This window comes from Aquarana catesbeiana, linkage group LG03, assembly GCF_042186555.1.
Source record: "Aquarana catesbeiana isolate 2022-GZ linkage group LG03, ASM4218655v1, whole genome shotgun sequence".
Taxonomy (NCBI): domain Eukaryota; kingdom Metazoa; phylum Chordata; class Amphibia; order Anura; family Ranidae; genus Aquarana; species Aquarana catesbeiana.
In genome coordinates, this window is record NC_133326.1 from 273,529,092 (window position 1) to 273,542,455 (window position 13,364).

General features: G+C 38.1%; 1 protein-coding gene across 3 annotated transcripts in view; it reads left to right on the forward strand.

Annotated features, from left to right (window-relative positions):
• LOC141132081 (uncharacterized) overlaps positions 1 to 13,364 on the forward strand; it is a 144,777-nt gene that overhangs the window by 87,689 nt on the left and 43,724 nt on the right. For all 3 annotated transcript variants that reach the window (XM_073620090.1, XM_073620088.1, XM_073620089.1), the window contains 2 exons: positions 3,305 to 3,349; positions 10,599 to 10,631. In XM_073620090.1, the coding sequence (XP_073476191.1) occupies positions 3,305 to 3,349; positions 10,599 to 10,631 (78 nt within the window). The remainder of the gene's footprint in view (positions 1 to 3,304; positions 3,350 to 10,598; positions 10,632 to 13,364) is intronic.

The window sequence follows — 13,364 nt, forward strand, 5'->3', positions numbered from 1 at the left end:
GACAAGACACTAACATACTATATTTTCAAAGATAATAAATATTCTCAAATGTTCAGAACATATAAATAATTGCAGATGTGTTGACAAAATAATCAGTTATAAAGTTCTTTTTGTTTTATAAGCCAGAGGAATAGCCAAGAGAAGGAAGGATGAGATGAGATAATTTTAAGCCTTACCATTCCGTAAGAGCTGAAATTCTACAATATACTATACATAAATTATATATAAACTCAATCACTAAAATTTCATATAAGCTTTACCATGGTAGTGTAATTTGAAAAGTATTTTTCAATATTTTTAAATCTGCAACTTTCAATAAAAGAATCCCTGATGATCATGCCATGAAGGTCCTTGTTTAGGCCCTTTTAGCGTGTTATAGGATGTCAACATTCTGTATCTATTTTCCAATTGTGTTATTGTGTTGTCCCCCTCTCACATGCACTCTCAATGGAGATTGCAAGTGTCTATACCAATACATGTTGTCACTGGTGTCACCAGTCTGCACTGAGAAATGTCATGCAGCCATTGATTGAGTACATGCATGTACAGTGCCTTGAAAAAGAATTGAAATTTTCCACATTTTGTCATGTTACAACCAAAACGTAAATTCATTTTATTGGGATTTTATGTGATAGACCAACACAAAGTAGCACATAATTGTGAAGTGGAAGGAAAACGATAAATGGTTTTCAAAATGTTTTACAAATAAATATCTGAAAAGTGTGGCGTGCATTTGCATTCAGCCCCCCTGAGTCAATACTTTGTAGAACCACCCTTCACTGCAATTAAAGCTACAGATCTTTTTTGGTATGTCTCTACCAGTTTTGCACATCTAGAGAGTGACATTTTTGCCCATTCTTCTTTGCAAAATAGCTTAAGCTCTGTCAGATTGGATGAAAAGCATCTGTGAACAGCAATTTTCAAGTCTTGCCACAGATTCTTAATCGGATTTAGATCTGGACTTTGACTGGGCCATTCTAACACATGACTATGCTTTGATCTAAACCATTGCATTGTAGCTCTGGCTGTATGTTAAGGGGTGTTGTCCTGCTGGTAGGTGAACCTCTACCCCAGTCTCAGGTCTTTTGCAGACTAACAGGTTTTGTTCTAATGCCGTGTACACACGACCGGACTTTTCGACGACTGGTCCGACGGAACTAATCCATCGGACATTCCGATCATGTGTGGGCTTCATCGGACCTTCATCGGACCTTTTGTGTCAAATTCTGACAGACCTAGAAATAGAACATGTTTCAAATCTTTCCGACGGACTCAAGTCCAATCGAAAAATCTGTTTGTCTGTATGCTAGTCTGATGGACAAAAAAGGACGCAAGGGCAGCTATTGGCTATGAACTTCCTTATTCTAGTCCGGTCGTACGTCATCACGTTTGAAAGGATCGGACTTTGGTGTGATCGTGTGTAGGCAAGTCTTTTTCATTGGAACTCCTTCGTAACTCTCTCGGAACTCTGTCGAAAAGTCCTTCGGAGTTCAGGCGGATGAGAAGTCCGCTCGTATGTACGAGGCATAAGATTGCCCTGTATTTGGCTCCATCCATCTTCCCATCAACTCTTCCTTGTCCCTGCTGAAGAAAAGCATCCCCACAACATGATGCTGCCACAACCACGTTTCATGGTGGGGATGGGATGTTCAGGGTGATGTGCTGTGTTCGTTTTCTGCCACACATAGCGTTTTTCTTTTAGCCAAAAATTTAAATTTTGGACTCATCTGACCAGAGCACCTTCTTCTACATGTTTGCTATGTCCCCTACATGGCTTCTCACCAACTGCAAACAGGACTTTTTATGGCTTTCTTTCAACAATGGCTTTCTTTTTGCCACTCTTCCATAAAGGCCAGATTTGTGGAGTGCACAACTAATAGTTACCCTGTGGACAGATTCTCCCACCTGAGCTGTGGATCTCTGCAGCTCCTCCAGAGTTACCATGGACCTCTCAGCTGCTTCTCTGATTAATGCCTGACCTGTCAGTTTAGGTGGACGGCCATGTCTTGGTAGGTTTGCAGTTGTGTCATACTCTTTCCTATTTTGGGTGGTGGATTGAATAGTGCTCTGTGAGCTGTTCAAAGCTTTGGATATTTTTTTATAACCTAACCCTGTTTTAAAATTCTCCACCACTTTATCCCTGACCTGTCTGATGTGTTCTTTGGCCTTCATGATGCTGTTTGTTCACTGAGGTTCTCTAAAAAAACCTCTAAAGGCTTCACAGAACAGCTGTAATTATGCTGAGATTATATTACACACAGGTGGACTTTATTTACTAATTAGGTGAATTCTGAAGGAGATTGGTTCCACTACATTTTAGTTATTTTATTTATTTATTTATTTCAGGTACTTATATAGCGCCGTCAATTTACGCAGTGCTTTTACATATACATTATACATTCACATCAGTCCCTACACCCTCAAGGAGCTTACAATCTAAGGTCCCTAACTCACATTCATACATACTAGGGCCAATTTAGACAGGATCCAATTAACCTACCAGCATGTCTTTGTTAGGGGTATCAGAGTAAAGGGGGCTGAATACAAACTTTATTTTAACAAATGGCAGTTGTTTATGAAACTCAGTGCTTTAGCAAACTAAATGCCCTTTAGTTAGAATCTACATCTACAATAAAATAATATAATTTACTTTATTGGGTGAGCTTGATGGATTTTCTATTTTCAACCTAATTATGTAACTTGTTTGCATGTAAATCACGGTATTGAAAAAGATTATTTAATCTCTCTCCAAAATTCCATTGGTTTTCTGTAAGAACCTCCAAAACCTCTGACAACAGTTTAAATTCTGGTAGAACAGCAGAGTTGTCCACTGCCCTACATTCTTGACATAAATCCCCTCCAGTTACATCGATTTATTATATTAAAAGGTTCAGATATCAATAGATTTCTTCTGAAATTTAGTAAAGTTTCCAAATTGATGACAGTAATCTTCTCTGTAATAAAAATCCCCTGCATCTACCACAATCTAGATATACAGTATACAGCTATTTAAAAAAATAAAGACCTCAAACTGTGTCCTGTATGTTATTCTATTAAGGATGAAAACTGTAGACTGTAGGTGTTAAAAACCTAGGCGATGCAAAAGTAAAAATTACAGAGTTGCTTCTGTGGTAAGTGTGGGTAGGGATAGTGGAATCGTTTGATAGGTAACCTAGATTGTAAGTTATCTCCTTAGGGTTAGTATTGTTGGCAGTGCAGACATTTTCCCAAGGGTACTAGCCCACAGGGCAGTCAAACAGCTTTGATTTCTAATGTAAATCTAATTTTTCTTTGTATTTTATAGAATATTTGCAGGAAAGTATCACAAAATGAAAAACAATCAAATGGGGTAAGTGATATATCAAATGAATAAAATTTTACATTTAGTGCTGTATATTTTGATTTTTGTTTAATTATACAGATAAAAGTGTTCTCCTAAAATTATGTAATTTGCAACTTTGTGTTTTAGTACATTTTCCTAAATTTTACAAATGTATACTTTTACAACTCTGAACTCTGGACACAAAAACTTTTATTTTGTTTTCTTAAATCTTTATTTTTTTTATGCGTATAGTTGAACATAAAATAACACAAATACAATCTTATTAACATATAAATGATAAATCAACACATACAAAAAAAGCACAAAAGGACACAAAAAACCTCAAAACAAAACAATCAAAAAACAAATTTGAGATCACTATGACATCACACCTGCTTTCTGTAATTAATATTATAACCAGTTGTAAACTTAACGCAAATGATCGTTGAGCTGAACCCGACTACATCTCTAAATAAACAAACATCTTTCATATGGTCAAAAGTCCCACCATATGTGCAAAAAGGTCCCTTTCAAGCCACACCCCATCCAACAGTTCGTTGACACAGATGGTAAAATTCTAGCCAACCTCTCAGGGACTCTATACCATCTTGCTAAGTATTTATAGCAAGATTCCTGTGTTCTGGAACTGATGGGCGCTAGCTTCGTTATTTTCTCCACCACACTTTCAAGCAGAGTCTTACCCAATTCCTTCTTCCAGTCCCTGAAGTAATAATGAACGATTTGTGAGGCTAAGTCTAGAAGCAATTTATAGGATATGGAGAGCAACCTAGTGGATAGATCTTTTGAGACACACAAGGTTTTGAAAGAAGTTAAGGATGTCACCTGAATCAGCTTTTTATTTAAGCTATTAAAAAAAGCTTGAATTCGGATTTGTTTCCAGACATCCATAATACACCTACCCCATTCCTTCCTGAAAGCAGAAAGAGGTTTTAAGTCCGAACCTTTTAAAAACTTGTAGCAACTAATTTCTGTTTTACCTCGACATGCATTAAAGAAGGCTAGCTCTTCTCCAGGTACAAACCAAGGGAAGCCTCCCATTGGTATAAGCAGGGATGGGAGGGTACTAGACTCCCTTCTTTATTTAGTCAGTCCCAGAACTCTAACGTTGCTTGTGTCGTGGTAAAATTGAATCAGCCAGGCCTCTATGTTCCTCGGGGGAACCAAAGGACATAGGCCAGGTTTCGGCCTGCCATTGTATTTTCTAGAGGAATCCACAGTTTATCTTGAACATGCAAGTTCCAATTTACAATCTTCATCAGTGCATTGTACTGGTAGAAAAAATAGATATCTAGAAGACCCAGGCCCCCTTTCTCTTGCATCCCATGTAATAGATTATATGAAAACCTGCAGGATTTTCATCCCCAGCCAAACCTTATAAATTCCCCTTTACATGTTGGAAATAGGACCATGGGCACTTTAATGGGGAGTATTTGAATAAAAAAATAAAAATATATGGAGAATCACCATCTTCAGAATGTTTCTGCTACCAAGCAAAGTAAATTGTAGCTTATCCTATTGTTTTAAATATTCTCTAATCCTTTGTAAAAGTGGTGGAAAATTAACCTTGAATAAATCCTGTATCCTAGTAGTCAACCTAATTATCAAATAAGTAATGGGGGGCACCTTGCCACTTAAAAGGGAATGACGCCTCCATAGACTTACACACTAATTTTATTACATTATTGGGGAGAATCACAGATTTGCCCATCATAATTTTAAAATTGGTGAGGTCTTGGAATCTAACAAATTCTCTCTGGAGGTTAGGTCATACTAGGTTTGGTAACAAAAAAAAAATGTCATCCACAGAAGTAGCAAGCTTGTGCTCTGTTGACCCCACTGTAACTCCAGATGTGTCTGGGTAAGTCCTAATTTTTATCAGCAATGCTTTCGTCATTAAAATAACAGCAAAGGAGATAGAGGGCATCCCTGATGTATCCCATTTTTCTGATAGAAAAACCTAATGAAATTGTATAATTTACTTTCACTCGAGCTGCAGGTACAGAATAAAGTGCAGAGATCCAGGCCTGCATTTTCTTCCTTAAACCTAATCTATTCAGGATTGAGGATTTGAAAGTCCAATCAATCTTGCAAAACACTTTCTCTGCATCCGAGGATAGAATCAGGCAGGGGGTTCATTGTACTACCACCAATTAATAAGGGATATTTTTTTAGATTTATCTTTACCTTTTCTGCCTGGGATATAACCTACTTGGTCTTTGTATACTATTGCTGATAAATGTGCTTTAAGTCTATCAGCCAAAATCTTTGCAAGGATCTTAATATTTGGATTTAACATAAAGACTGACCTATAGCTATGGCACAATGTAAGGTCCTTCCCTTCTTTGGCCAAAAGTACCACATGGGCGGCCAAAGCGTCTTTAGGGATATATCCCTTCCTTGTCAGGCCACTCAATGAAGTTGGGCGAGAAACGGTTTACCCTAAAACTGTGTATGTTTTTTTTACTGTTAGAACAGTAAAGATACAGTAAAGATATGGAACTTTCTTCCACAATTAGTGGTGTTGGCAGGAAGTGTCAATAATTTCAGAAAACATTTAGGCATTGAGCACAATATACAGGTATATGGGAAGTTATAGAGACATAAATACATGCCCACACAGGCTGAACTGGATGGATTGGTGTCTTTAGTCAACCTTGCCAACTATGTAACTATGAATTATAATACAAAGTCATATAAGGTAAGAGGGCATCAGAATATGTAAAAGAAAAAACACCTTAATGAAACCAAATGGCCCAGGACTCTTACCCAAAGGAGCGTTCTTAAGCTTTCACAAAGTTTTACTGGGTGAAATATCCTATTCTAATTTCTCTATTGCCTGTGCTGCTAATTGGGGATAGTTTATTTCAGATAGATAGTATTTTATCTGATAACTTTTTTTTCTATTTCTGATTCCCCTATTTTAAGATTATAGGAAAGATGATGCTCCTGGAATTTTTGGGCAATTTGCAAAGGATTGTAGAGTTTCTTACCAGTTTGAGATTTTACATATGAAACATTAGTTCTCCCAAATGTATGCTTGAAGGCTCTGGCTAACATGCGGCCACATTTATTCCCCTGCTCATAAAACCCGTGGGCTAAGAATCTACACCTACACTGAACCTGTAAACCAAGCGTCTGTTTCAGCTGCAACCTAGGATTCCCTAAGCCAGTGGTGTCCAAACTATGGCCCTCCAGTTGTTAAGGAACTACAACTCCCATCATGCCTAGTCATGTCTGTGAATGTCAGAGTTTTACAATGCCTCATGGGAAGTGTAGTTCCGCAACAGCTGGAGGGCCGTAGTTTGGACACCCCTGCCCTAAGCGTTGCTCTTTTTGGATTTCACCACGTTTTATGACGATGTTTCAAAATAGTAACTTGATGTAATAACTCATACATATCAGACCTAACACATTTTTTTTAAGCAGAAGCCTGTGTAATGAATGCACCCCCGACTACGGCTTACCAAAACGCACTTTGAAATACCTCTCCAGAGCCACTTTTAAGAGTATAACTAATTTTCTCACTGACAGCTGGGTTGTCCAAAAGACTTTCATTAAGGAGTCTTGTCAAATACCGTCTTTCTTAAAAAGGGTTATAATATGCTCTACTGGAGTATGATTGTATAGTGATGGGGTGCATCCTTAATGATGAGCCTCTGTCTAAGTAACATTGATCGATGAAAAGAAAGATCTATTTGAGAATATGATTGGTGCACCATTTAAAAAATAAGTATATTCCTTTTCTATAGCATACATGTCCCACCAACTGTCCACCAATCTCAATTGTTGAAAAGATTTGCAAAGATGTTTTCTTGAAGCCCCTGACAGAGTTACCATTCCAGAGGTAGTATCCAGTAAAGGATCCAAGCTCACATTAAAATCACTAACAACCTGAAGGAAAATTCACTGACCTTGTGTAATATGCCATCCATAAAGCCAATCTTTCCTGATTTAGGGGCATATATGTTGGCAAATATACTCAGAGAACCATACAGTATGCTCCTAACCATCATGTATCTTCGGAGTCTGCAAGATGATTCAGAGGGATTAAAGGACATCGTTTATGTATAGCCATTGCCACCCTTTTTACTCATTTAATAGGAGAAGTGCTTAAAAGCCATTTGTCAAAAACCTGATTTGGCAGTCTGGGTACGCACGTCTGAGTGAAATACAGTTGTGTGAAAAAGTATTTGCCCCTTCCTGATTTTTTATCTTTTTGCATATTTCTCATGCTTAAATGATTCAGATCATCAAACTAATTTTAATATTAAACAAAGATAACCCAAGTAAATCCAAGATGCAGTTTTAAAATTATTATTTCATTTATTAAGGGAAAAAAGCTATTCAAACCTGCCTGGCCCTATGTGAAGAAGTAATTGCCACCTCCCATGCTGAATCATGAATGAACTGTGATTAACCACAATTTTTTTGGAAAGCTGAGTTCAATTTCACTTGCCACACACAGGCCTGATTACTGCCAGACCTGTTGAATTAAGAAATCATATAAATAGAAGTTGTCTGACAAAGTGAAGCATGCTAACAGATCACAAAAAGCAACACATCATGCCACAATCTAAAAAAATTCAAGAACAGATTAGAAAGAAAGTAATGTACATGTATCGGTCTAGGAAGGGTTTCAAGGCCATTTCTAAGGGTTTGGAACACCAGTGAACCATGGGGAAAGCCATTATCCACAAATGGAGATCACTTGGAACAGTGGTGAACGTTCCTAGGAATGGCCAGCCTACAAAAATTACTGCAAGAGCATGACGACGACTCATCCAGGAGGTCATAAAAGGACACAGAACAACATCTAAAGAATTGCAGGCCTCATTCAGGTAAGATCAGTGTTCATGATTCAACAATAAGAAATAGACTGGGCAAAAATGGCATGCATGGGAGAGTTCCAAGGCCAAAGCCACTGCTGACCAAAAAGAACACAAAGGCTCATCTCACATTTACCAAAAAACATCTTGATCATTCCCAAGACTTTTAGGCAAATATTCTGTGGACTGATGAAACAAAAATTTTACTTTTTGGAAGGTGTGTGTCCCGTTACATCTGGCATAAAACGAATACAGCATTTTATAACAAGAAAATTATGTCAACAGTCAGACATGGTGGTGGTAGCGTGATGGTCTGGGGCTGCTTTGCAGCTTCAGGACCTGGACGACTTACCATAAATGATGGAACCATGAATTCTGAGCTCTACCAGAAAGTCCTAAAGGAGAATGTCCAGCCATCAGTTTGTGACCTCAAGCTCACGTGCACTTGGGTTATGCAGCAGGACAATGATCTGAAACACAACAGCAAGTCCACCTCCAAATGGTTCAAACAAAGCAAAATTTAGGTTTTGGAGTGGCCTAGTCAAAGCCTGGACTTAAATCCAATTAAGATGCTGTATCATGGGCTTACACAGGCCATTCATGCTGGAAAACCCTCCAATGTGGCTGAATTAAAACTAAAAAAATTCTGCACAGAAGAGTGGGCCAAAATTGCTCCACAGCAATGTGAAAGACTCATTGCCAGTTATCGCAACAGGGTTGCACAACCAGTTATTAGGTTTAGGGGGCAATTACTTTTCCACATAAAGCCAGGAAGATTTGGACAGCTTTTTTGCCTTAATAAATGAAACCATCATTTAAAAACTGCATTTTGTATTTACTTGGGTTATCTTTGTGTAATAACAACATTTGTTTGATGATCTGAGTCATTTTAAGTGTGACAAATATGCAAAAAAAGTTAAAAAACCAGACAAGGAGCAAATACTTTTTCACACAACTGTATTGCCCTGTACACACGGTCGGATTTTCCGACGGAAAATGTGTGATAGGACCTCGTTGTCGGAAATTCCAACCGTGTGTGTGTTCCATCACAAATTTTCCATCAGAATTTCCGACACACACAGTTTGAGAGCTTGCTATAAAATTTTCCAACAACAAAATCCGTTGTCGGAAATTCCGATCGTGTGTACACAAACCTGTCGTACAAAGTGCCACGCATGCTCAGAATAAATTAAGAAACGAAAACTATTGGCTACTGCCCCGTTTATAGTCCCAACGTACGTGTTTTATGTCACCGCGTTTAGAACGATCGGATTTTCCGACAACTTTGTGTCACTGTGTGTATGCAAGATAAGTTTGAGCCAACATCGGTCGGAAAAAATCCATGGATTTTGTTGTTGTGATGTCCGATCAATGTCCGACCGTGTGTACAGGGCATATGTCTCCTGGAGCATGAGTACTTGGGGTTTGTAATTTTGTAATTCCCACCAGGCCCTATTGCATTTGGAGAGAGAGCACATACATGTGACGTACATTATCATTTTATCACAGCGAGTGGGGCAAACCTAATTGGGGAAGCAAAAACTTTCATCCAAATATATTCTTCAATAACCACAAAAGATATAAATCCATTTTGTCTGCACCAAATGCCTTTACAAACCCAAATCGTACATTGAAAAGTGCTACAAATAGTCTATGTAGCAAGCAAAGCTGTTACTCAGACCAGGCTGCCTGCATGTAACTACATACAAGATCAGTCACCTTGCAAAAGGAGAAACAGCAGCAGCGGCTGGCCTCTACTACAGGAACCTTCTGCAAAAAAGGAAATGTTTTGTCTTAGATTATTGCACAGATCCACAACAAATGCACAAAGTACACTGAGATTTAAATGCCTCACGTATTTAGAAAATATTTATTTATCCCACACTGCAGCTTTAAAAGGCTTAAATTGTAGCCCCAAAACAGAAAAATAATATATTGCAGCTTACCAGTCCTCAGATGTGGTGGCTGCATTTGTTAATTTTCAGGCTTTTTTCCTTTTTTTCACCTGTGATCCTGCAAATAACATATTTCCTGCCCTAAGGTGACAACGCCTACTCACTCCACTGTATCTATAGAGGAAGATATGAACACCTTAAGACTACAATCATGTCTTCCTCTCTTTATCTCCATTACATGGGAGGAGGGGTAATTAGTAATTTATGAGTTTAATTCACAGGAACTTACAAAGGACACTTCTATTTTGGCAGGATCAAAAGGTATTCTCTGTACTTGCTGAAAATGTTCTGAAAATGTGCCTAAAAATGAAAACTAATGCAGCCACCACATCTAAGAACTGGTAAGCTGCAATACATAACATTTTGGTTCTTGGGTTTAAATACACTTTACTGCTTTATCTTATACTTTGCTAGATGAAAAAATCATAACTTAATTGCTGTAAAAAATAGCTTTGTATTCTGTTTTGTTTACAGACACATTGTACAAAAATAAAACAGTCAAAAAAGGTAAGGTCAACCAAATATGCAGCTTACAAACTGTAAAAAACATTGTGGATGTTAATTCTTTATATTATTTTATTATTTAAAGGGTAAAGTTATTTATGACTTAAACAACTACATTTCTACTTTTACTAGCAGGGCTACACTAAATTACCAAAACTGCTAGTAGTTAATATCTGATACTTAGGGATGAGTGAATCTGCCTAGGTTCAGTTTGCAAGAGGTTTGTCAAATCCAGCATGAAGTCTGTGAACCGCAAACTTGGTGTTGCACCCAGTGAAGTCTAAGGGAGGTAAATCTGTATAATAACTTCTGGACATTTTGAAAGCTAATAAGCAAGCTATTTTAAGAAAAAATAGCATGGAGAGCTGGGCACTGCAGGAAATGTATATGCATATAATTAAAAAAAAAATATGTTCAGGGAGAAGGTCTTTTCATTCAGCTTCAAGGGCAACACTGAAACTACACAAATTCTTTAAATAATATGATTGGAGGATGAATAGGATCCCTCAACATTGAGACAAGGTATTCTGCAAAGGTCACTTTACAAACAAAATTTGGTTGTTCCCCTAATATTTGACCCAGACCCTTATCCAGGTATATTGCCAGGGTGGCCAAGAAAGGGGGCAGCAAAACTGCTGCATTAATTACACCTCAAACCAATGCCCATGCCCAACCTGAATCTCACCCCTACTCCTAGTTCTTAATTACAGAGGCTGCAGAGGGTGCAACTGAAACACAGCCCATTTTAGCCTGGAAGGGCCTTAGTCATAACTACTCGTTAGAAAATAAAGATGATTACAATACCCTAGCCACACAATGGTGTGAGGGGAAACCAATCAACCATTTGTATAAACAAGAAATGAAGTCTACATTTACAGGAACTAAGGAAACTTTGTAAAAACATATACTTACACTTAAAAAAGTATAAACAATTATTCCTGCGCTATCATGTGTGTAAACGTAAGAGCTCTAGGGAACAGCTGCTTGCACCAAATCGGGTACAACCAGACCCTCACTCAAAAATGAATAAATTCAATAGAATGGTGCCACGCTAATCCAAGCAGAAAACACAAATGATATCAGTGAAATACTCCTAATACCTGTGATAATCCATACTAAAATATACGTCGATCACAAAAATATAAAAATATAACAGGTATAATGGTGGTCTCTTGGAAGGGTCAACCACTAAAAAATGCGTGATCTGAAATTAAAAAATATATATGAAGTGCACTGGTGCTCAGTGCTACATTAATAAACAGTGACTCTAAATACCACAATGTTAATAACAAGTAAAGCAGTAGCGACTCGAAAAAAATCGAAAACAAATAAATAGTATGTTATTTTATAAAGTGCACTAGTGCTCAGTGCTATAATAAAAACTCAATGTGACAAATTATTAATCAGTGCAAAAGTGCTGGTAACAAATACCACAATAGCAACTTCTATGTAAAGTGAAAAACTCCAATATATAAGTGAATGCCACAAGTGTAGCATACATGCAATCCTCAAAGTGGCTATGTGCAATTGAAAAAGGCAGCATCCACGTGATGTTTGAAATAGACAGTTCAATCAAAGTATTTTGATATAACAGAACAGTCCTCCTTCATAAGATGATGACAGCTTCCTAGCATACAGATGTATAGTGAGGTGCTCAGATGTGACAAAGTAGTGCTCCTCTTCGTGTTCACACACTAGTGGGTAGTGGCCCCTTACCTTACGGTAATGGGGTAACGGCAAATGACCAGTAATGGGGGTACCATCCTTTAGCTTCCTTCTCAATCCTAGTGATCCCGCTCCTGGATCATATTCCCTCAGAAGGTGAAGGGGCACGGAAATATAAAAAAGGAAGGTCCCACAATAGTGTAGTATTGTTTGGCAAAACTAATTTTGTTCTCAAACAGCATAGGTACTCACAGTATAAGTAAATAAAACAGCGTTTCTCTCCAACGAGCGGCGAGCTCGTACGCCTCTATCAGCATCGGTGCCTGTCCTGTCCCAGGGGAAGTCATCCCCTGAAGAAGTCACGTGTGCGGTGACGTCACGCGTAGGGACAGGACAGGCACCGATGCTGATAGAGGCGTACGAGCTCGTCGCTCATTGGAGAGAAGCGCTGTTTTATTTACTTATACTGTGAGTACCTATGCTGTTTGAGAATAAAATTAGTCTTGCCAAACAATACTACACTATTGTGGGACTTTCCTTTTTTATATTTCCATGCCCCTTCACCTTCTGAGGGAATATGATCCAGGAGCGGGATCGCTAGGATTGAGAAGGAAGCTAAAGGATGGTACCCTCATTACTGGTCATTTGCCGTTACCCCATTACCCTAAGGTAAGGGGCCACTACCCACTAGTGTGTGAACACGAAGAGGAGCACTACTTTGTCACATCTGAGCACCTCACTATACATCTGTATGCTAGGAAGCTGTCATCATCTTATGAAGGAGGACTGTTCTGTTATATCAAAATACTTTGATTGAACTGTCTATTTCAAACATCATGTGGATGCTGCCTTTTTTAATTGCACATAGCCACTTTGAGGATTGCATGTATGCTACACTTGTGGCATTCACTTATATATTGGAGTTTTTCACTTTACATAGGAGTTGCTATTGTGGTATTTGTTACCAGCACTTTTGCACTGAATAATAATTTGTCACATTGAGTTTTTATTATAGCACTGAGCACTAGTGCACTTTATAAAATAACATACTATTTATTTGTTTTCAATTTT